Below are 25,141 nucleotides of genomic sequence, written 5' to 3' on the forward strand. Positions count from 1 at the left end.
AATAGCATGGATGAATCTCAAAAACATTATATTGAGTGAAGAAGCTAGTCACAAAAGAGTACACAGGATATAATTCCATTTAGACGAAACTCTGGAAAGGACACATCCAGTCCCTAGTGACAGAAAGCAGATCACTGGTCAGTGGGACCAGGGGTGAGAGGTTGATTGGGATGGAACACAAGAGAACTTTTGAGGGGATGGAAATGTTCCATATGTTGGTGGTGGTGATGGTTACATGTGCATTTTTCAATAAATTTGTCAAAATTCATTGAGCTATCCACTTAGTCTTGTACACTACTGTACATTTAGAACGGGTACATTACACTGTTTATAAATTTTGCTTCAAAAAATTGGCAAGAGGATCCACCAGAATTCTAGAAACAGAGAGCATAACTTTCAAACCAGTAGAGAAGGGAAGAGTGGGAAAATAGAGAATTGAATGAAAAATGGACAATGGGGAGGCTTAGGTGGTACCAGCCTGAATCAGACAAAACAGATAAAAGGGATGGATACCTGGGTGGTACCGTGGAGCCCTCGGCCCACATCCAGAGGACCGAGTGGGGCTGGGTGGGATGGGGAGTATGACCTGCAGTAGACTGGAGCAGAACGCGCGTGGGCATCTGTATTGTTTAAGCTCCCCAGCTGATTCCAGGGTGCAGCCCAGATGGAGACCACCACTCTGAGGTCAAAGGATAAACAACCATAGAAACATCAGCCAATCAGTCAGAGACTCTCTCTAGAGCCATTGCCCCACCTCCCTTCAGCAAGAACTCCCCCTCTCCCACCTACTTGCACTTCTCCCAGGAGCTCTGCCCATGGCTGCATTACTCATATTTTGCTCCTTTTGTCTTTCCCGGACCTTTCCCCCAACTCTGCCTCCTTTTACCACTTACTTTTCCAAAGCTCTCCACCTAGAGTTAGAAATTAGATTTTTTAAAAGTCTAATTAAATGGCTATTTTATATATATATATATATATATATATATATATATATATATATATATATGTATATATATATTTCAAAACCTAAATTTGACTAGAGTAAATGGTTATTAGCATGTGTGGGCCCTTAATTGCTTAATATTTCCTTTGCCTCAGTTGTCCTAATAGAAAAAAATTAATCCCCACCCCTGAACTCCTGTGGTGACCAGACTCCCCTACTCTCAGGACAATCCCAATACAGACGCCTCTTTCTTGCAGGGAGAGTCCTGGACTTCCTGCGCTGTTTGTTCTGGGTCCTGTAGATTTTCCCCCACTGTAGAGGGGGTGGGTGTTGGGGGAAAATGGATGCATGTAGGATTATGCAGGTAGCCCTCCTTTCCTCCACTCCAAGAATGGCTCAATCTGATTGGAGGGGGCTTTCAAACTCTCAGCAAAAGAGGGTGGCAATGCTGAGGCAAAGAGCTGCTTGGCTGGAGCTCTGGAGAAGATGGGGTGCTCTTATGCTAACCAGCCACTTGCCAATACCTGAGGCTCCCCTCCCAGTGCTGCGCCATCCAAGGAATGAAGAGGGTGTTTCTCTTTCTTCTTTCTTTTCCTCCTTCTCTCCCTCCCTTCTTCAAATGCCCCCCATTTCTTATTTCTGCAGGAGACTATTTGAATGCCTGAAGATGTGTCCAAAGAAGCCAGGGGATCTAATATTTGGACCAGCCTGTCCTCACACTCCCTCAGCTAAGACAGTGGTCCCAGGGCCACCATGTGGTACAATTCCATGGGGGCAAATTCACATCATCAGTTCATACAAATGGCACCCCCTGGAGTTGTGCAGTACACAGTGTGAGCAGCCACACAATGCATGCAGCCTTGATAGCCACCCTTTTCTTCCCCTTGCATGATGAGGAACTCTGACAGGTTGAAGAATCATGTCCCTACTCTTATGTTTCCACCCAGCCTCAGAGGAACCAAGCTTACAGCTGTGTTCTTCTGGCCAAATCCCTCCACCCTAGTCACCTGCAGGATCTTGAAACTTATTTCCAGCCATCTTGGGAAATGCTTGGAAATGAGGTAGAAATGGAGTAGAAGTTGACTCAAATCCCTCACTGAGGAGCAGGAGCCACACTGGCCAGGTCATCTTTGAACCCCGCCTCCTTACTCTGTTGGCTCCCACATTTAATCCTGGAGATGTTTCTTCATTCCCTAGCTGAGGTCACCCCTGTACCTGCTGTCACTTCCTTGGCTAGAGCACCGGACCGGCCTCCCCCTTCCTGCCCTCCCACCCTGAGCCCATGACATCTTCCCAAACCTAATCTGAGCCAACGTGGCATTTCCTATACGTCTGTGAGAATGAAGGTACCTACCAGCTCTGCACAAGCCCACGTGCCTGCTTTCTTCACAAAAGTTGCTGGCCCAGGAAGGCAAAAAACAACCCCCACCATGCTGGGGGTGGTGATCACATAGTGAAGCAGAGACCTTGTCGTATGTAACGGGTCATATGTCTGTGCATTTTTCTTGAGAGAAGGTCCATGGTTTTCATCAGCTTTTCAAAAAGGTCTAAGTAGGTTAAGAGCCATTAGTGTTGTACATCTTTTCATGGTTGGCAGGTAATGATCCATGTCTTTAGAATGGAGAATCTCTCTCACTTGTCAAATATTTACTGGGCATCTACTATGTGCCAGCTCCTGCTCCGAGCACTGGGGATATAGCAGGGAACCCAACAGACAAAAATTTCTGCTCTTAGGGTGCTCACTTTCCAAGGGCCAAAAATAGCCTGAGGCCATATGAAGCATTAAAGGCAGACTGAAGGTCTAAGAACTCTGTGAACATTATGAGTGTCCAAGTTCTAGGAACTCTATGAAGTTCAAAGCTATGAAGTCTATGGAGGTCCTAATAAGTTTGTGATGATGGATGGTACACACAGCAGTGGTGATGCCAGCAGCCATAGCAGGGGCACCCCAAAGGAAACCCCTCACTGCTGAGCCAAGAGCAGGGGTGGTGGTGGCCTGTGATGGGCAGCAATGGTGAGGAGGCAGGGGAGAACCAAGCTGCCCCCACCCCATGCCAGCCCAAAACACCAGCCCTTTTGAGGCCCGGCTCCCTCCGCCTTCCTCCGCTCATGTTCAATTAGAGGCTTGGGGATCCCAGGCCGGGCCAGGCCAGGGGGCGCAGGCTGGGATTGAGCTACCTTCCTTCCAGCCGGAAGCCAGAACTAGGGTGTTCTTCCCAGAGTCAGGATAGGGAAAGCTTCCTCACATAAGTGTCCCTGATTGAAAAACAGATGCTGACTGTGGCCCTGGAAAGCATGCTTGGGTATGTGCGAGAGGGAGGGAGAGTGGAGCAGCGGGTGCAGCCAGAGAGAGCACTCATGGTGGGCGGGTCAGTGAGAGCAAGTGTTCAAGTGAGTATGGCAGCCAGCCACTGAAGGGTCCCAGCTGGCTCGGCACTGGGTGGGGCAGGAGTGAGACAAATGAGGCTGCAGAAGCCCACGGCCAGAGGGAGAGGGCCTGGAGAGTTCCCCAGATCAAGCCTGGTCTCCACAGACCTAAAATCTGCCCAGGCTGGAAAGGTTCCAGATATTTGGTGAATGGGGCGAGATCAGAAACAGGGCCGGGGAGAGACAGATTGCCCAGATCATTGGATGCGTCTGTGAAAGAGGCAGGAGCCCAGCCTCTGAATTCGCAGCCAGGCCCCCTCTACCACTGAGCATCCCTGGCCGACAGTCCACACGGCCCTGCCCTCGCTAGGGACATGCACACACATGCAGGTGCACACTCACTGCCTCCTGATCGGCAGATGGGGCCTCCAGACACACCCATTTAGCTGCTGGAATGGTGACACTATTTGCATGAGGTGGCAGCTGTACACATGACAAGAGAATGTAGCCCAAGTTTAAAGAGCAAACCGTGAGTAATTAGCAGGGAGATTATGTGCACACCCACCAGCTGGAGTCCGGCCAGGATGGGCTGTCATCCCACAGCCTTCAGGACGCTGAGCAGGGAAGGACGGTGGGTGCGTGATGAGAAGGGATGGGGTGGGGGAGAGGGTGTGAGTGAGGCAGAAGGCAAAGGAGACTTAGCAGGGAGGATGATGGAGTTAGTGACCCAGAGTGGCAACCCCTGTGGTTCCCCTTTATTATTGACAGAACTTACACTGCATCCAGGAGCTGGGGAGCAGAGAGGGTGGGGGCGGGGGAGGGAGTCAGGGGTGGGTCAGGGACGGAGCCCCTTGCACAAGTGTGAACTGGATACATCTTTGCTGTTGGTCTCAGTTTAAGGAGAGCAGCCAGCACCTCAGCTCTCACAGTTCCCATCTGGTGAGGGTCTGAAGTCCTTCTGTGTAGGCGGTGGAACCTGGGGCGAGACTACTGCCTGGTCATCCCCTCTACACACTCCAATGTAAAGTAGCACTGCTCACTTCTGCCCCACACCCCCAAGTGCCCCCGGAGAGACAAACTGCCCCATCTTCTCCAGCAACATGTACAAGAAGGGCCCGGCCCCAAGTCCAACCTGCAATTCTGCAGGAGTTTCCAAGGCCTGGCAGACCTCAAGGCAGGTCCCCGTGAGATGGGAAGCAGAGCCCTGCAGAGTCCACTCCCCCCTTTACCAAGCCCTAGTCTGCAGCTCCCCGCCCCCCAGTCCCTCCTCTGTGTCACAGTCCTCCAGCTCCAGCCTGGGTCAGCCTGCAGCGCTGGCCCTAGCTTGCCTCAGGTCCAGAGCCCGCTGGAGGGCATGCCTCAAGGTCTCTGCATTGTTCAGAACGTTATATCGGCTCAGGGCCACCAGCCGATCAAACTCCTCAGGCTCATAGGTGAAGTCTGTCATGCCATACGGGGTGTCTGGCCCATCGATGGCAAAGTCCCCAAAGGCCTTCTCCTCAGCTGTTTGTCGCTCCACACCTGCGCGTGGAAAATGGAGGAGAGTCCAGGCTGGGGTACTCTGTGGCTCGGAGCTACCAGCCCAGAAGCTCCCCTGCCCTAGGGCAGCTGGCTGGTTCTTTGTGGGCCCTGCCTGGGGCCCACATCTCTGCTTTCTTCTCCATCAGGGGGCGCCAGTGCCAGTGCTTAAGTCCAGGAAGCAGAGGGCAGCAGTGGCCGGCTGGGGCCCTCCGGGAGGCATGCTTTGCTACCTTGTCCAGGGGACCTACTCCCAGAACAGTATTCCATCACCACCCTAGAGCTCTGTGGGCCAGGCCCAGGGCGTCCCCTCACCTGGGGCCAGGTGTGTGCGGAAGGTACGGTTGACAAGGGGGAAGTGCAGCACGATGGGTGCGTGAGGGTCCTCGGCCCTGGCAAACAGGTAGCATTCACGGGGTTCCTCCAGGTCCTCAGGGAGCACCTCAATCTTGGGAAAGGGGATGCCTCGGTCCAGGCAGTACTTCTCTGTCATCTGTAAGACCTGTGTAGGGAGGCAGGCTTCTGACCCTGCGTGCCCCCCACCTGGACGCACACAGACACAGGTCAGCTCTGCCTCTCACTAGCTGAGTGAGTTCAGGCAGGCGACATTCCCTTCCTGGGCCAGTTCCTTCATGTATAAAATAAAAATGAGAAGAACTCCCTAGAGCAGCGGGTGTGCAGCTGAACAATAATCACCAGCATTCTCACCATGATTCCTGCCCCGCAGCTTCCCACTGCCTCCCTTCTCTGACCCTCTTAGCGGGCTGATTTCTAGTTCACAAGGTTGAGACCAAATGATTACAGAAGGTCACGTTGGAAAAGGCTTTGTCCATCATCTAATCCCAAGCTCTCATTGGACCCAGGAGGAGAAGGGGGAGGCCAACGAGGGAAGAGCTGGGCCAACAGCACAATTGGAACCCACATCCGAATGGGGGAACCTGTCCACCACCCACAGGGTCTGAGGGAGCCACTGTGAGAGACCCCTGGAAGGGTCCCTCATAGTTCTGTTACCACAGAAACGAAGGGACGGCAGACCCAGGCCCTGTTGGGAGCAAGAGATGCGCCAGGAACAGGCAGCACCTATAATAGGGGTCATCCCTTCACCAGGATAGAAGACGCCTGAGGACTCTCTTTGGCTTCCTTTCTGGACTCCCACTCCCTCCCAAAACCTCAGCAATCCTCTCCACCAACCTGGAGACCAGTGCTGCTCAGGGAGCACAGGGCGCCACTGACAGATTAGAACCCAGGCTCTCCGCGAAGGGCCATCCCCACACACCCAGTCAGGCCGCCTCAGCAGAGAACCCCCACCCCTTACCTCGAAGGGGGCGTCCAGAGAATAGTCAAAGGACACAATGAGGTCCACGGCTCTCTGGGGTAGCAGGCTCAGCGGGAACGGGGAGTTGATAGCAAAGCCGCCGTCCACCAGATTCAGGCAGTCCCTCATGGGAATGAGCTGGTTGGGGCAGGCGTCCGGGTGTGTGTCTGCACAGGGACAAATGCTTACTCTTCTTAGCAACTCTCTTCCTTTGCATTGGAAATGCCCCTCTCTGTAGAGATCTTTGCTTCTTTCCCTCTCTGACAGCAACTCTGGGGTCTCCCACTCCAGCCCCCTCATCCACTTCTGGGGAGCAGGAGCCCACACCCCAACTCCTGGGTCAAAAGGCAGCACTGGCCCCCATGAGCTGGAGGCACAGGCAGCAGGAGGGCCCCACGCAGAGCAGCACCCACCTTTCCTGGCCACAAACTCCCTGCCAGCCATATAATCCTTGTGCAGGCAGAGGCCCTGGGTGAAGTTGAAGTTCTTTGCAGAGGTGAAGCGGCAGGTGAATAGGCCCAGCACAACCTGGGAGAAGAGCCCCTGAGGGGTGAAGAGCCTGGTTCTCAGCCTCGTGGGGTCATGCAGCTGGAGCTTCTGGCAGTCTAGTGAGGATGGGATGGTGACATATGGGGAGAAGTGGTACCCTTCATTGTCCACTGGCCTTTATGGCTCAGGGGAGTCCCCTCCATCTTCTCCCTGCACCCCACCTCCCAGGCTTCTGACCACTGCTTCCAGAACCCCTTTAAAATAACATGTTTTTTTCACATTCTCCATGTTTTGAAAGTTGCCTATGACACTGCACCTATTAATAACATCACCCACCCTGAAAGTTGCATATACAATTTCCAACCAGAATTTCACCCCCTAAACACCTACTGAGCAGCGACTATGTGCCGGGCACCAGAGAGGCAAAGGTGACTAGGACCTGGCTCCAGCCCTCAGGGCTCACACCTACTTAAGGGAGAGTCAGAGAGAGAGAATGAATCGGAACAGTGCGCCGAGGTAAGGACAGTGACACATGTGATGTGCCTGCGGTCTTACAGGGACCTGGGTGGTTAGACCCTCGATCTCCCTGGAGGGACGGAGTGGAACAGAGAAGCTTCCTGATAAAATGATGTCTCAGCTGAATTGTAAGAGCAGAGCAAAAGAAATCCAGGGGAGAAAGGTGGGAAGGGTATTCCTTGCAGCAAGGTGCACATAGGCCATGTAGGGAGCAGGCCGAAGAGGAGCCCTGAGGTGTGTGGACAGAGTATCAACCAGACGCCCAGTGGTCCTGGCTGAGTTGACTTAATTAGAGTCCAAGGAGAGAATCCAAAGCCTGATCACAGAGCACTCCCGGCTCCCACTGGGGTTTCTGACGTGGGCCCTCGTCCAGCCCCCTACCCACTCTGCCTCTACAGAGAAGTCGTTTCCTCAGCATGTCTGAACCCAGTGGGACAGCCAAGTCCCTCACTGTCCCCTCCCTCATTCTCATTGCCTCTTCCAGGACCCTAGTGCTGGAAGGAGGCATGGGGTTGGGGTTCGGGGTCTGCACCCTCTTCTGTGGTGTTCATGCTGCCTCGGTGCTCGTCCAGGAAGCCAAGGCCGGAGCCAGTTGTCTTCAGGAAGATCTCATCCACGCTGGCTGCAAAGGCGCTGCCCCATACACCTAAGGAGACAGGCCAGGCCCAGGCCGTCATGACTCCTACACCCAGATCAGGGCCTGGTCCTGCACCCTCCCTGTCCCCCGCCCTCCTAGACTCACCCTGTAGGTAGCAGAGCCGGGGTTCTGGCCAGAGCTTCAGCAATCGCCCCATGAAGAACTCTGAGCCAAAGAGCTTGGTGGGAACATAAGCTCCATACTTGGGGAAGCCGACCTCATGGGGGGTAAACTCGCACCACTCTAGGGGCCCAGAGTAAAGGGAATGTCAGCTGGGGCTTCCCACCAGGACCCCAGAGTTCTCCTGGCCCTTGTCAAGAGCAGGAGGTAGCAACTTCCCTGTTCCCACCTGTACCGACAGTCTGGCCCCTTACGCCCTCCACCGCCCATGCCCTCCACCTGCTTCCTAGGTCTGCACACTCAGACACCTGCACAGTCTTCCCCGCTGATGTCTGTGCCAATGTTGATGCTGGAGTAGATGGGGTAAGGGTTCTGGCCGTGGCTGACCGCCTCCTGCTGGTCAGACAGCTTGGCAGGGTTTTCCTGGACAGGAAAGAAAGGAAGGCACTTGTGAGAGTTCTCATTCCCCATCCCCGTGGCCTGAGGCTGGCACCTGATGGGGTGTGTTGTGTCCACAAGAGACTGTGGTCGCCAAGGCCACTGCTCTAGAGACATCTCTCTCTCTAGGGGACACGCTTTAGGCTGCAACAGACGTAAGGCCGCTGTGGGTTTTGTGCAATTCCGGGGGCACTGGGAACACCTTCCCACCTTCTTCCCTGTTCAAGAAAGCACATCAGCACCCGAAAGACAGTGACATTTTTAAAGGAATAACTGAAATCCAGTCTACTTTCTTTAAAAGTAAATCACTAGAAAACATGAGTTCTTTTCTTATAAATGAGAAATCACTTGTGATATAAATCCATAGCTGATATCCACACAGAAGTGGGCCAGAAGTCCCAGGTCTGAGATACCTTCCTCACCTCTGAATTTCTCAACTCCCAGCCAATGCTGGGCCTGCAGGTCTAGGAGCAGCCACCAGGTGGCGTGAGTCATGGCCGCTGGGCCAATAGGTGGGAGGGTGTTCTGCCTCAGCGGTAAGTTGGAATTGCTTGGAAGGCTTTGAAAACATATCTGTGCTCGTGCTCGACTCTAGACCAACCAAAACAGTATCTCTGGAAGTAGGGCCCAGGCATGGGGTGTTTTGAAAAGCTGCACTGGTGATTCCAAAATGCAGACAGACCTGAGAACTACAAACCAGCCTCTCCTTCCCCAAGGGTTAGGAGCCAGAAAAGATGAAGGGGTGTCAGCCCCTCTGCCCCCCATCCCAGGTTGCTCAGACCTAAAGGATAGCTTTGCAAATCTCAGATCTTAGCCTAACAGCTAAGGCAGAACTAAGGGCTGGTGATACAAGGGTGGAAAGGAGCCATGTTTATTTGTTACCTGCTCTTTTCTTACCTCCTGGTACAGGACATATTCAATGAGGAGGCCCCAGAGGTCGACAAGGGAAACACTGTGGCCTCTGCTTTCCAGGTTCCCCAGTTCCTGGGCATAGTATTGTAGGCGCTCCACGGACACTGCCCCCATCTTACTGCTGCAGACCCGAGCCCGGGCATGCTCAGTGGGGCCCTGCAAAGCCACCTGGGACCAGGCTGGGTCCTTATAGAGTGTGGAGATGCACCTGGGCATGGAGGGAATTGGGGGCAGGGGAGCACAGCAAAGGGAGAGAAGGATGCAGGTGTCTGTGAGTGACACCTCCTCCACCATCACTTGTATCCACTGCCTAGCACCACCCACTCAGGGGATCCCTGGGGACTCAGTCTCTTCCTGTCCCCCTCCTAACTCCCTTGGAGGCAGACTCCTGCCCCCCACACCAGGGACTCCACCAGATCACCAGGTCATACCCCTGTCTCTTCAGGGCTCTCCTTTACTCTGTACCCTGCCCCCACCTCACTTACCAACAGGACCCAGAGACCCCACTCAAGTAGGTCACAATATCCAGGAGTCCCAGCTCCTGCAGCCCTGCCAGGCTGCCGTACAGGGAAGACATAGCACGGGTTCCACCTCCTGAACCCAGCACAGCCACCACAGGTACCTGGGCACAGTAATAATCATAACAACATCTACCACCACTGTTATTTATATATTATTGCTAACAATGTCAGACATTGATCTAAGAGACTTACATGTATTGTCTCATTGAATCCTCACAGCAACCCATCTTACAGATGGGAGAACTGAGGCACAGGAAGGTTAGATAATGTGACCGTAATAATACAGTCAGTAAGTGATGGAAATAGTATGGATCCAGAGATCGCTCTTAACCATTATACCAGGAAAGGATGAACCTGCAAGGTATATTCACCCAAAACAGCTAAAACAGGGTTTCTCAATCTTGGCACCACTGATAATTTTAGACTGGATGATTCTTTGTTATGAGGAGTTGTCCTATGTGTTCTACAATGTTTACAGCATTCCTGCCCTTTACCCAATAGATGCCAGTAGCATCTCTCTCCTCTTTCCCCAGTCATGACAATAAAACATGTCTCTAGACATTGACAAATGTCCCCTGGTAAAATTGCCCCCAATTGAGAACCACTGAGCTAAAGTGACAAAGACCACTGAGCAATCTGGACCTGCCCATGACATGAGAGGTGTCCAGATATCTCTAAGATCAGAGGTGCCTGGTGGGATCAGAGTAGAAGGTTTTTGGCTACTCAGCTTTTCCATGATGATTTTGCTCATTTCACCCAGATCTTTGGTTCCTTTCCCTGTGCTCCTTTCTCCTGTCTTGAAAAAAATGCTCCCTGGCCGCTGTCCAGCAAGGTCACTGTCCCTTCAGAGTGCTGGCGGAGACAGAGCTCCCTGTAGGTAGGGTCTGTGCTGTCTTCACCCTCCACATACAGAGTGGAGCTTGGCACAGAATAGGCATCTCCCAAACAAACAATCTAGGCTTGCTAAGCTTGTCGGCACTGGGCACAGGCTCCATCTCTTGAGTACACCTGCAGATGAGAGGAAGCCACCAACTTTTCCTGATTTACCATAGATCTCGCCCTTAGCACTGCCTTTCCTCCTGCTTCCTAGCCACAGGGTCCCATGGACCCACCACTTCCAAATCCCTTTGTCTACTGTTGTGAACTGAATTATGTCCCTCGCAAATTCATATGTTGAAACCCCAATGTGACTATTGAGGAAAAAGGGAAAATTTAGATGCAGGGTTTGAAGAACCCAAGCCTGCTGGGTCAACCCTGTCCTGCTCATCTATACATTTTTGCTTATCAGTTTCCAGTCTCTAGTTTCCCATATAAAGTGTAAGAATGACGTCCCGGGGAAAAAAAAAAATGGCGGCGTGAGGTGAGCCTCTGTAACGCTCCCCTGGAATTTACAACGAATCAGACAACAATAACTCCACAAAGGACTCCTTGCACAGCAGACAGGCAAGACGAAGAGGCCGACTACTGAATTCACCTCCAGGTGGGTGAATCGCGCGAGCGGGGGAGGAGGGAGAGGAGAAGTGCGGAGACGGAGCCGCGCGGGCGCAGGACACAGACCTAGCTCAGTGCTCGGAGCCCGCTGCGCCCGGATCTTCCGCACCTGCGGGAGAGGGAAGGACTCGGACTGCTAAGGCTCCGCTTACGGCCCACAGGGCTGAGGGGGCAGCATACAAAACCGCTGAACCCAACGCTCGCTCACGGCAGACCTCGGAGCAAAGACTGAGGGAAGAAGGCTGAAATCGGTGGTTTAAGCCCTCACTGCCGAGCGGAGAACGGAAGCCCTAGGCACTGAGACTAGCCGCCCCTTCCCTACCCTCCCAGAGCTCGCCCCGCCCCCACCTGCCCGGTGCTAGAAGCCATAAAGTAGCAGTGTCGGATCAAAGGACAGAATATTTGCTGCTCTGAAAACTGTGGACCGCAGACACAGATTCGCAGCTCAACTAGTTCCCGCAAAGGGGAGGGAGCTGTGGAAGCAGGACTGGCTGTGGTGGTGGTCGCCGCCATTGCTCTGGGCCACCTCTCACAACTCACCCCGCCCCTGGCCCCACCTATCTGGGCGGATCCCTGCAGGAGTAAACAGAACTGCTGAAACAAACGGGCTCTGAATCTGGTGCAGAAAGAGCTTTGGAACTCCAAAAGCTCTTCGCATACCTATCAACCTGTTGCAGAAGACACTCCTGTAGATGTCTAGGAAGAGAAATAGTAAATCAGTGATTGCCATGAATAACCAAGGCAACAAGATAGCCCAGAAAGAAAGTGAAAAGTCTCCAGAAAAGGAACTTAGAGATATGGACCTTTGTGATTTAAATGACAGAGAATTCAAGATCGTAATTCTGAAAAAACTGAACGAGATGCAAGAAAACACAGAAAGGCAGTTTAATGAACTCAGAAACACAATCAAAGAACACCATGAGCATTTTACAAAAGAGATTGAAATCTTGAAAAAGAACCAAATAGAATTTCTGGAGATTAAGAACTCAATAGAAGAAATTAACAATAAAATATCCAGCTTAGGTAGTAGAGTTGACCAGATGGAGGAAAGAATCAGTGACATCGAAGATAGGAACCTGGAATTTACACAGAGGGAAGAAGAAAGAGACTTGAGACTTAAAAGAAATGAAAGAACTCTACAAGAACTTTCTGACTCCATCAGAAAGAGCAATATAAGAATAATGGGCATACCAGAAAAAGAAGAAAGAGGGAAGGGAACAGAGAATATATTCAAACAAATCGTCGATGAGAACTTCCCAAACTTGTGGAAAGAACTGGATCCTCGAATCCAAGAAGCAAATAGAACACCTAATTACCTCAATCCCAACAGGCCTTCACCAAGGCACATTGTATTGAAGCTGTCTAAAATCAATGATAAAGAAAGAATCCTCAAGGCAGCCAGGGAAAAGAAGACGGTAACTTACAAAGGAAAGCCCATTAGATTATCATCAGATTTTTCAGCAGAAACTCTACAAGCTAGGAGGGAATGGAACCAAATATTCAAACTATTGAAAGAGAGAAATCATGAGCCAAGAATAATATATCCAGCAAAGATCTCCTTTAGATATGAAGGAGGAATAAAGACCTTTCCAGACATCCAGAAGCTGAGGGAATTTTCTAATACACGACCTGCACTGCAAGAAATACTAAAGGAGGCTATTAGACCACCATCAACAGGGACAACTTGTGGCAACCGAAACATAAAAAGGGGGAGCGTAAAGGCCTGAACTGGAATATGGGAATAGAGAAAGTAAGCGTACTGAAGAAACTGGAATACTCTAAATATCAAACTTTCTTTTACATAAACTCAAGGGTAACCACTCAAAAAACATCCAAATCTGAAATATGTACTGTAATAAAAGAAGAAACAGAGGGAAACATCATAGAATACTACCACACAGAAATAACAGACAACAACAAAAAGGCAAAGAAACAATGGAGACACAGCCTTACCAGAAAACTAAAGACAGAATGACAGGAAATCCTCACATATCAATAATCACCCTAAATGTAAATGGACTGAACTCACCAATAAAGAGACACAGAGTAGCAGATTGGATCAAAAAACTAAACCCAACCATATGCTGCCTACAAGAGACACATCTCAGCTACAAGGACAAGCATAGACTCAAAGTCAAAGGGTGGAAATTGACACTTCAAGCAAATGGTACCCAGAGAAAATCAGGTGTGGCCATAATGATTTCCGATGAAACAGACTTCAGGGTGAAAAAGATAACAAGAGACAAAGATGGACATTTCATAATGGTAAAGGGGACTATACAACAAGAAGACATAACAGTCATCAATATTTATGCCCCCAATCAGGGAGCACCGAAATATACCAAGCAACTACTAACAGAACTAAAGGGAGAAATTGACCAAAACACAATTATACTAGGGGACTTAAATACATCATTGACAGCTATGGATAGATCATCCAAACAGAAGATAAATAACGAAATCGCAGCCCTAAATGACACATTAGATGAATTGGACATAATTGACATATATAGAGCACTTCATCCTAAAACATCAGACTATACATTCTTTTCTAGTGTACATGGAACATTCTCAAGGATAGACCATATATTGGGACACAAAATCAGCCTCAGCAAATTTAAGAAGATTGAAATCATACCAAGCATATTCTCTGATCACAAAGCTTTGAAATTGGATATCAACTGCAAAAAGAAAGCAGGAAAAAACACAAATACATGGAGATTAAACAACATACTTTTAAAGAACGACTGGGTCAAAGAAGAAATTAGAGGAGAGCTCAAAAGATACATAGAAACAAATGACAATGAAAATACATCCTACCAAAATTTTTGGGATGCCGCGAAAGCAGTTTTAAGAGGGAAATTTATATCATTACAGGCCCATCTCAAGAAACAAGAAAAATCCCAAATAAATAACCTCATGTTACACCTTAAAAAACTAGAAAAAGAAGAACAAGCGAAACCCAAGGTCAGCAGAAGAAAGGAAATAACAAAAATCAGAGCAGAACTAAATGAAATAGAGAACAAAAAGACAATAGAAAAAATTAATGTGACAAAAAGCTGGTTCTTTGAAAAGATTAACAAAATCGACAAACCCTTGGCTAGACTCACTAAGATAAAAAGAGAGAAGACACTAATTAACAAAATCAGAAATGAAAAAGGGGAAGTTATCACGGACACCACAGAAATACAAAGGATTATCCAAGAATACTATGAAGGACTATATGCCACCAAATTTAATAACTTAGAAGAAATGGACAAGTTCTTAGAAACATATAGCCTTCCAAGGCTGAATCATGAAGAACTGGAAAATCTTAACAGGCTGATCACCAGTAATGAAATTGAATCAGTCATCAAAAACCTTCCTAAAATCAAAAGTCCTGGACCAGATGGCTTCACCAGTGAATTCTACCAAACCTTCAAAGAGGATCTAATACCAATCCTGCTCAAACTCTTCCAAAAAATTGAAGAAGAGTCAGTACTCCCTAACTCATTTTATGAGGCCAACATTACCCTGATACCAAAACCTGGTAAGGACAATACAAAAAAAGAAAACTACAGACCTATATCTCTGATGAATACAGATGCTAAAATCCTAAACAAAATTCTAGCAAATCAAATACAACAATGCATTAAAAAGATTATTCATCACGACCAAGTGGGGTTCATCCCCGGGGCACAAGGATGGTTCAACATTCGCAAATCCATCAATGTGATACATCACATAAACAAAATAAAGGACAAAAATCATATGATTCTATCAATTGATGCAGAAAAAGCATTTGATAAGATACAACATCCATTTATGATTAAAACACTTACTAAAATTGGTATAGAAGGAAAATACCTCAACATAATAAAGGCCATATACGACAAGCCCTCAGCTAACCTCATAATTAATGGTGAAAAGCTGAAGCCCTTTGCTCTACGTTCAGGAACACGACAAGGTTGTCCCCTATCACCTCTGCTTTTCAACATAGTGTTGGAAGTCCTCGCCAGAGCTATCAGGCAAGAGAAAGAAATAAAAGGCATCCAAATTGGGAATGAAGAAGTTAAATTGTCACTCTTTGCAGATGACATGATGCTATATATAGAAAACCCTAAAGACTCCACCAAAAAGCTATTAGAAATAATCAATGAATATAGTAAAGTTGCTGGCTACAAAATCAACGTACAAAAGTCCATTGCTTTCCTATATACCAACAATGAAATCTCAGAAAAAGAGATAGAAAAAACAATTCCTTTTGCAATTGCAGCAAAAAAAATAAAATACCTAGGAATAAACTTAACCAAGGATGTGAAGGATTTATATGCTGAAAACTATAAGACATTTTTGAAAGAAATTGAAGAAGACACAAAGAAATGGAAAGACATTCCGTGCTCATGGATTGGAAGAATCAACATAGTTAAAATGGCCATATTACCCAAAGCCATATACAGATTTAATGCAATCCCCATTAAAATCCCAACGGCATTTTTTAAAGAAATAGAACAAAAAATCATCAGATTTGTTTGGAACCACAAAAGACCCCGAATAGCCAAAGCAATATTTAAAAAAAAGAACAATACTGGAGGTATCACACTCCCTGATTTTTCCTTGTACTACAGGGCTACAATAATCAAAACAGCTTGGTATTGGCGGAAAAACAGACACATAGACCAATGGAATAGAACTGAGAACCCAGAAATAAAACCACATAAATATGGACAGATAATTTTTGACAAAGAAGCTAAAAACATACAATGGAAGAAAGACAGCCTCTTCAATAAATGGTGCTGGCAGAATTGGATAGCTACGTGCAAAAGAATGAAACTGGACTGCTATCTGTCACCATGTACCAAAATTAATTCAAAATGGATCAAAGACTTAAGCATAAGACCTGACACAATAAACTGCATTGAAGAAAACATAGGTACTAAACTTATGGACCTTGGGTTCAAAGAGCATTTTATGAATTTGACTCCAAAGGCAATGGAAGTAAAAACTAAAATAAACAAATGGGATTATATGAAACTGAAAAGCTTCTGCACAGCAAAAGAAACTATTGACAAAATAATGAGACAACCAACTGAATGGGAGAAGATTTTCGCAAACAGTTCCTCTGATAAGGGGCTAATATCCAAAATATACAAGGAACTCATGAAACTCAACAACAAAAAAACAAACAACCCAATTGAAAAATGGACAGAGGACCTGAAGAGACATTTCTCCAAAGAGGATATACAAATGGCAAATAGACATATGAAAAAATGCTCAACATCGCTAATCATCAGAGAAATGCAAATGAAAACCACAATGAGATATCACCTCACCCCAGTCATAATGGCTTTCATCAACAAAACAAATAGTAACAAGTGTTGGAGAGGCTGTGGAGAAAAAGGAACTCTCATACACTGTTGGTGGGAATGCAGACTGGTGCAGCCACTATGGAAGGCAGTGTGGAGGTTCCTCAAGAAATTACGAATAGAATTACCATATGACCCAGCAATCGCTCTCCTGGGTATCTACCCCAAAAATATAAAAGCATTTCTCTATAGAGACACGTGTACGCCAATGTTCATTGCAGCTTTGTTTACGGTGGCCAAGACATGGAAACAACCAAAATGTCCTTCGATAGATGAATGGATAAAGAAGTTGTGGTACATATACACAATGGAATACTATTCGGCGTTAAGGAAAGATGATATAGGAACATTTGTGACAACATGGATGGATCTCGAGAGAATAATGCTAAGTGAAACAAGTCAGACAGAAAAAGCAGAGAACCCTATGATTTCACTGATATGTGGTATATAAACCAAAAAGAACAAGACAAACAAATGAGAAACAAAAACTCATAGACACAGACAATAATTTAGTGGTTACCAGAGGGTAAGGGGGTGGGGGGTGGGTGATGAGGGTAAAGGGGATCAAATATATGGTGATGGAAGGAGAACTGACTCTGGGTGGTGAACACACAATGGGATTTATAGACGATGTAATACAGAATTGTACACCTGAAATCTATGTAAATTTACTAACAATTGTCACCCCAATAAAATTAATTAAAAAAAAAAAAAAAAAAAAAAGGGAAAATTTAATGGTTCTCTTCTCAGCCTTACTGGTAAATTACTAACAGAACCTGAAGCTTGCAGAACAACCATAAATATAACCTTGACACTTAAACTTTTAAACTTTCCTGTAACTCTCTAGTCCTGCATTGGACATTATACAGATTATCGTCAGGATAGTACATGTCAGTACATATACTCCAGTTAAGCGTATGACCTCCTTAAAGAAAACTATGTGCAGACTGCCTGACGCCCCACTCGACAGCTACCAGAAATCCATCATTATAATTATTGATACTAGTTAAGTCATTGTAATGGACCAATCAAATAACTAAGAATGCAGGGCTCCTTTCTCTCTTGTGATTTGTTTACATCATATAAACTAATGATTTTTCTTTGTTCCTCGGAACATTTCTAGATTTATTCCTAGTTGTGTTTCTAGTTCGCAAACTCTAAGGCCCTTGAATAAATCTCTGTCATTTATCTCTAGCCAGAGCTTCTTGACTCTTTTTGATTATGATTGATACTATATTTGGAGAAAGGGCCTATAAGGAGGCAGTATAGGTTCTTCGAGGTCATAAGGGTGGGGCCTTAAGGTAATAGGACTGGTGTCCTTGTAGAGAAAGAGAAAGATCCCCCCACACCTCCTACACATGCACAGAGGAAAGGCCATGTGAGGACAGAGCAAGAAGGTGGCCATCTACAAGTCAGCAAGAGAGACATCACCAGAAACCATCCCCAAGAGCACCTTGATCTTGAACTTCCAGCCTCCAGGTGAGAACATAAATACCTATAGTTTAAGCCTCCCAGTTAGTGGTGTGTTCTGTGATGGCAGCCTGATCTAACTAATTTACCCCCTTTGGCCAGGGCTGTTCAGCCCTCATTACATACTACTGTGCCCATCAGCTCAGGTGAACAGGCCTGCCCCCCTTCCTCCTCTGCTCCCCATGTTTCCTCTAGGCTTCCTATCACCTCTTAGCCACACAGTCCTCTCAAGGGAAGAGGATAGATTCGGTCCCAGAAATGCTGGGGTCCGGCACCTCCATTCCATACCTGGCCACTGTCGGGAGCCTGGCTCAATCCCAGCACCTGCTGCAGAGCCTTGGACACGATCTGCTTCCTCTTGTCCAGAAACTTCTGCTCCCCGTCACAGAGATCAAAGCCCAGGCGCAGGTCCAGGTCCCCAGAGCTGCCTCAGGTGGAATGGGGGTGGGGTGCTGGATGACTGTTCAGTGGAGGGGAGCCTCGGGCCAAGCCAGTTTTTCACAGGAGCAGACCCACCCTCCGTGGAACTCCTCAGAAAGATCCCACCAGAACCAGGCCTGCCCACCCCCTGGATGAGTCGCGTAGGCAGGAAAGCCCCTACACTTCCAGCCTAGCCCATGAGTCCTCCTGAAGAGAGCCTTCCTCACCTTATTTCTGTCTTCACACTCAGAGCCACTTCCTGGCCCTGAAAGAGACAACAGCCCATCCCTGAGGATTCTGGGTTGGATTCTCCCACCAGCAGCCCCTGTTGCTCCGGTAACTAGCCCAGATGTGGACTATGGCTGAGCTGCTGGATGGTCTGATCTTGACCCTGTCTCAGGCCCCTCCCTCAGAAGTTTTTTGGTGATCACAAAGCACGCAGGGGGCCTTTAGGCACTCAGACAGAGCCTTACCTCCCCCAGGGCCACGAAGCACTGTTCCTCCTGGCCTAGGGCCAGAGAGGAGAGCAGGACGCCCCCCTCGCCCAGCTTGCTCCTCTGGACCTCCAACTCAGCACTTGGGCTGCTCTGCAGGGAAGAAAACACCATGGAGCCCCTCAGAGTGGAGGCAACGTGCCTGCCCTGAGGCCCTGGACCACGGCTCCAGCCGGACCGATTCTATCATCTGCATCTTCCAGGTTGTGAGCTCACTCACCTGCAGGACTGTGAGCTCCTCTTCTAGCACCACTTCCAGCCTGGACTGCTGCACTGGATTCACATGGAAGGTAACGGTGGCCGGGGGGCCTGCTTCCATGGGAGGCTGCAGGGGCAAGAGCTGTGGCTTCTCATAGGCGCCGGGCACTGCCAGCTGAATCTGCCTAGAGCCTGGGAGCAGAGGGCCCAGGTGAGGGGGTGAGAGCAGGTGGTGTGTGTGTGTGTGTGTGTGTGTGTGTGTGTGTGATGGTAGCACCCCGAGAAGCAAATCCCCTTTCCTTCCCCTTGGAAATGCCAACTCATCACCCTGCTCACTCTCTGGCACTGAGACCATAACAAAGCCATCACGAAGGACACTCAGGGTCCTGTAACCTGTCCTGGTCAGAACTGAGGACCTGGGGAGAGTGGGGAACACACAATGCCTAGGGGAAGGGGGAGATGGGGGGGAAGGCAGGGAGAGAGAGAGCCCCCTGTCCAGAGCTTATGGAGCTGATGATTTTGAGATTATATTAAATATATAAAATATAATTCTACGAGATTATGTTATAGTTATCATATATTAATTATTACATTAATTAACAGTTTTCAACTGGTAGTTCCCCCATTCAAGCTCACACCCTCAGGCTGCAAGTTGTTCTGGCCTTTGTTTACAAAGTGTAAGACCTCGGGAGAACGCAGAAGGTTTGCAGAGGAGAAAAGGGAAGAAGTGGGTTTGTGGCCTCAGAGAGACTAGATAGCTTGGAGAAGAAGGGGAGCATCAGCACAGGCTAGGGGGGGCCAGGCTGGGAGGAGGGGCAGAGAGGCCTGAGGCCCAGGACAGCACTCTGGGGAGGACGTAAGGCCCCTGAAAGAAATGGCCATACTTGACGTCCAGGCAAAGGGGACCCCAGACGTCTCAGGAGCAGAGAGGCCCAAATGGAATTCCTCTCTCTACACATGCTCCTTGGGACTACATGAGACCTGGGGACTTGACATGACCCAGGGGGAGGGGATTAGAGAAAATACGGAAAGTAATACTTCTTTCACATCATGGTTTATGGACTAAGAGTAATATGCGCTGTTCCTAGTCAGAAACCACCGAATCTGTGGTGGAGAGAGTAGAAGCCCTGCAGTGTCCCAGACCCGTGTTCAGTCCTGGCTCCACCACTTACTGGCTGTGTAACCTTAAGCCAGTTTCTTCTTTAAGCTTTGGTCTCATGAATTCAAGTACCTACTTTATGGGGTTGTTATAAGCGTTAAATGATAAAACACACGTCAAATGGTTAGCACAGTGCCTGACTCATAGTACGTGTCACCTGGGTGGGACTCCTCCTGTTGGCTCGGCCTCTGTCTCATGGTTACAGGGGACTTGAGCTGTCACACAGCCTCTGATCCACTCCGGCATCGGGGTGCCCCTTCTGAGTGGCTGCCCTCTGTGCAGCTGCACTGGTGCGCTCACTTCCGCAGTCTCCTAGAATCCTCACTCTGCCATGTGGCATTAGCTCCTCCCGCTAAGAGGCCGGCTAATTTCCCTGCCCTTCAACTTTAAGGTCAGCCTTGGGACTTGTTTTGACAACGAAATGTTAGTGGCTGTGTGATGTGACCAAAGGTGTGAAAAGCACCTGTTCATTTGGGCTTGCTCTCCTGCGCCTTGGCCAACGCCCTAAGAACATACCCAGGCTAGTCCACAGGTCACAGGAGGTAGATTAGATGAGGGAGGGGCACACATTGCAGAGCCAGGTCACTCCCACCAAGCCCAGCTTAGGTCAGCCACGCACCAGCTGACCACCAGATGTGAGAGCTAAACACATGCTTCCTGTTGTCTGCCACTGAGACTTCGGGGTGTTTTTTATACAGCAGTAGTTGGACTGATACAACCTCCATGCATGAATACTTCCAGGGACAAAAAATTCACTTCTTCCCGAGGCAATCAGTTCTATCCTTGATTGGCTTTACACAATGAAAAATGAAGACCTTTCTGTCCCATCTTCTTGAAATCAGCAATTCCCCAACCCCCTAGGAGAGAAGGGAAGACCCAAGGCCACTGGCCAAACTCACCATACACTCGATGTAGGGCTGTCTCATCTTCCCCAAGGGTGGCCTGGATTCTCAGACAGGGGTGAGCCTGGAAAGCAGAGGTCTGTGGGAGCCAGATAGTCACAGAGCCTGCACAGGGCCCGAAACAGGAGGGAGGAAAGAAGGGGTATGTGGGACAGGGTCCAGGTAAAACCTTCCCAGGGCCTGTGCCTTACAGGTCTTCTGTAGCAGCCCCCACTCCCAGGACTCAGAAGAAGTGGCCCGGGTGGCAAACGGGAGGAGGTAAGGGGTCCTCGGCAGTCTCAGAAGCCCGAGTCCCAAATGAGTAACGTGCTGAGCACAGGAAGGCCGGCTTCTGGGCTGCCCACTCGGGTGTGAGGCCTCCCCCAGCATGTCTCCACTCTTGAGGAGGGGTTGAGTGTCCTTCAGAGGCAAGTAGGTGTGACAGGCCCAGTGGTGACATGCCCCCCAGCCCTGGGCATCCCCAAACTGGCCTTCAACTACTTACCACCAGGACACCATTGGTGATGACTTCAGATGCAGGCATCTGGCTGCAAAGGATGAGTGGCTCATGGGATATCTGGGCCCCTCAAGGTGGCTATTACTATCAAAATGTGACTGAAGCAGTTGGAAGAGCCTGGGGAGCCTGACAGGGTTTGGAGGTCGGGGTGGGCGTAGGCCAACACTCAAATGGGCGTTGAGACCAGGACATCCCCTCTCGGGCCAGGCCAGCGCAGGTCCCGGTGACTGACAGCTGGGAGCTGCCCGTGAGTTTCAGAGGAAATGGGAGGGCATAGGCTCCACCTGGACTCACCTCTTCTCCAGAACAAACTCCACCTGCAGTTCTTCTGAATCCTACATGGAGGGAGCAAGGGAACACCAGTTGTCAAAGCGTTCCAGAAGTCTCAGAGACTGTCCCTGCCCGTGGCCCTGCTCAGCTCCAGGGACCAGAAGAGGAGACTGTTGTCGTGGCTTCTCGTGGGCACAGGAGGGGTAGTGGCATCTCCATGAGGAGCTTCATCCATTCAAATCTGTGTGCGGATGCCTGTTCTAGAGGCTGAGGGTTTAGCAATGACCGAGACAAAGTACTCTGCCCTCAAGGAGCTCACACGACGGTTCCACCCAGGGAAGAAGTATTTGAGGGACACCTTGGTGCGTCAGTACTGCAGGACGAAGGGGCCGTCTTGGAGCCCCTCCTCAATGCCCTGGGTGGGACCTCCTCTCCTAGAGCTCGGCTCATTGCTGGCACAGGTGGGCACGGCTCACCTGTTGGTTGAGTTGAAAGGTGTGTCTGTGGGGTTGGCCAGGCTTGAGGTTCTCCAGGTCAAACAGCAGCAGGGAGAGCTTATTGCTGATCATGACGTCTTTGTCATAGAGCGTGAGCTCCAGGACGTTCTGTAGACAGGGCGGGCAGGAGGTGGGCGCCTGAGGCAGGGCAGGCACCCTGGAGGAGCCCTTTATTCCCGCTACCCTGGCCGCTCGCTGGCCCTCACCTTCACAGCACTGTGAACCTGGTAGTAGAAGGTCTCGTTCCACTCGGGGTCACTGCAGTTGGCCACCACCTTTGTCTGGGCATGGCTGGGGGATGCCGTGGGCAGCCACAGTTGCACGTAGCAGTCAGCTTTGGACACTGCAGGTAAGATAGGGGAGCGGGACTAGCTTAAAGCTCTTATTGTTGAAAAGGTTATCTAGAGGAGGCTGGGGTGGGAGGGGAAGGAGCAGAGTGAGGAGAGGAGGCTGCCCGTGTGGCAGGGTGAGGAGATGAGGGGGAGAGCCCATGTCCTCGACTCCCTCTCCACCAGTTAAACCTTCCATTCCGCTGAATGGAAATCCTGCAGTGCCCAGTTGACAAGATCACATGGAAGCACAGACCACCAATTCCCAGAAAAGGCCTAACGCAGAGGACAAACTCCCCTCCCCGTCGTCAGCATTGGCGCGGAGAGCTCCTGGTTTGCAGACGGCTTTGGCAACAGCAGGCCTCACACGCTCTCCAGGCTGGCACTGCTCCACTGGGTAGACTCAGGGAGGAGTTGGGGGTCTACACAACGCTCCCCTTCAGCCCCTAGCTCCCAGCTCTGGGGCTATGGCCTACGCTCCCTCACCAGGGAGGCCTCCCTCCACAGTCATCACCAGCCTCTCTACCGGACCACACACACACACACACACACACACACACACACACACACGCACACACACACACACTTCCGGCCCCTCCACTGAGCTCTGTGGAGGCCCCAGGGAAAAGAAGGAGAGAAAGGGTGGAATTGAGGGTCACTCACGCACGTCTTTGCCCTGGATATTTCTGCCCCTCAGCACCTTCACCTGGAGGTCATAGTATGGGTGTGTTTCCCGCTGAAACAACAGAACTCCGGGAACTCAGTTCTGAGAAGCCGGATGTGGGGCCTCATCTCCCTGCAGTGATGCCCAGCTCGTTTCCCTCGTCCCATCATGGAGCAGCAGCCAGGGTCACAGCTGTTGCTGTGCCTGGGGGGCCTTGGCAGGGCAGGTGTTGGGAGTTCAGCATGATGGTGACGAGCCTGACCCTTGGAATCAGTCAGGCTGGCTTCAAATCTAAGCTCCCCGGGACTTGCTGAATGGCCTTGGACAAGTTCTTTGTTTACCATGCTTCAGTTTTCCCATCTATAAAATGGGGGTTGTGATGATAATCTCAGGGTTGTGGTGACTTTTCATTGAGAAGTTGTATAAAGTGCCTGGCTTAAATGCTTAACACATGTACCGATTTTTACTAATTATGGTTATCATGCACCACAAACTTGCACGCCCCTCAGACCACAGTGCCACTGCTGTAGCTTGACATCTGATGTGTTGAAGGAGGTTAAATATTAGAAGCGAAAACTGTGATCAACCCCCACACTGGCTCCCTGACACAGCCTAGATGGGAGGCTGCAGGCAGGTGACGGGAAACCAAGAGTCACCCAGCTTGGACTGGTCCGACTCGTGGCTAAGGAGACCGCAGCTTGGGCTCAGACGGCAGACTCCGGGGAGTGAGACTCTCCCCTCAGAACCCCACAGCCAGGCTCGGGCATTCTGGGCAAAACCCAGCCAGCGGCCAGTGTCACATGACAGTGTCCTCCATTTCTAATTGGGGGATTATTTTCAAGAGCCAAGGTTTTCACCAACCTCTCTAATTTAAACTCCACCAGGTTGACTGGAGCAAATTAGCCCCAACCCCAGATCAAAACCCAATCCCCGCTCCACCCCAGGCTGGCCTCCGTAGTCACAGGGGTCCAGGCTCCTAGGACCCCTCCATTCCACACTTCCCAGGAAAGATCAGGTACTTTACCCGCCGGTGACTCCACTGAAGCCCCCTCTTCTCTCTCTCCTGCAGCAGCACTACCCCCAGGAGGGGCAGCCCCTTGCCTGCCAGCCACTTTGGCCACAGTGCCCAGAGCATGGCCAGGCAGCTTGCTTCCCGGAGCCACCCTGCTCTCTTCTGGTGACATTCACTGCTAGCTCAGGTCGGACAGGTGGCGCAGGGGTGGGGAGGGTGGAGCTGGATCTCTGCCGAGGATGCAGGGCTTGTGAGCCCTTGAGGCTGAAGGTGGGGTTTGACGCGTTCTGGGAAGTGACTGGAGCCTCATTTCCTCAGGCAGCAGGCCCTTCAGTCCCTCTCCAAGACGATGAGAAACTGGCCCTCTGGTTCCCCATCCCAGCCCCTGGTTATCGATGGGCTACTTATGGAAAATAACAGCTGAGCCTCACCCACCAGGAGGAGTTCACTTCATGGGGTGGGTAGAGCCCCCGTGTTCATATTTCCAACAAGCCTTGTAGACCACGCTGACCGCTGGCCTGGGGAACAGCAGCCCACGAAGTGCTGCACCAAGGCCCAGTCTTCTCCAGCTTTCAGAAAAGCCTAAAACCCATGCCTTTCAAGTTTTACTTTCCCAAA

The 25,141-nt window shown here is 49.8% G+C and overlaps 1 protein-coding gene across 1 annotated transcript; it reads right to left on the reverse strand.

Annotated features, from left to right (window-relative positions):
• Positions 1-3,966: 3,966 nt before the first annotated feature.
• PLA2G4F (phospholipase A2 group IVF) lies at positions 3,967-24,646 on the reverse strand (the record flags this gene model as incomplete). Its single annotated transcript, XM_081048340.1, has 20 exons — positions 3,967-4,831; positions 5,144-5,330; positions 6,144-6,310; positions 6,557-6,748; positions 7,681-7,794; positions 7,891-8,028; positions 8,214-8,328; positions 9,241-9,463; positions 9,741-9,877; positions 18,371-18,506; positions 18,730-18,767; positions 18,976-19,089; positions 19,217-19,386; positions 21,253-21,319; positions 21,740-21,782; positions 22,046-22,086; positions 22,498-22,626; positions 22,725-22,861; positions 23,511-23,583; positions 24,536-24,646. 20 exons carry the CDS (start codon positions 24,644-24,646, stop codon positions 4,611-4,613), a joined length of 2,553 nt encoding a protein of 850 aa, XP_080904466.1. The 3' UTR covers positions 3,967-4,610.
• Between the last annotated feature and the right edge of the window lie 495 nt (positions 24,647-25,141).

This window comes from Rhinolophus hipposideros, assembly GCF_964194185.1.
Source record: "Rhinolophus hipposideros genome assembly, chromosome: 5".
Lineage (NCBI taxonomy): Eukaryota > Metazoa > Chordata > Mammalia > Chiroptera > Rhinolophidae > Rhinolophus > Rhinolophus hipposideros.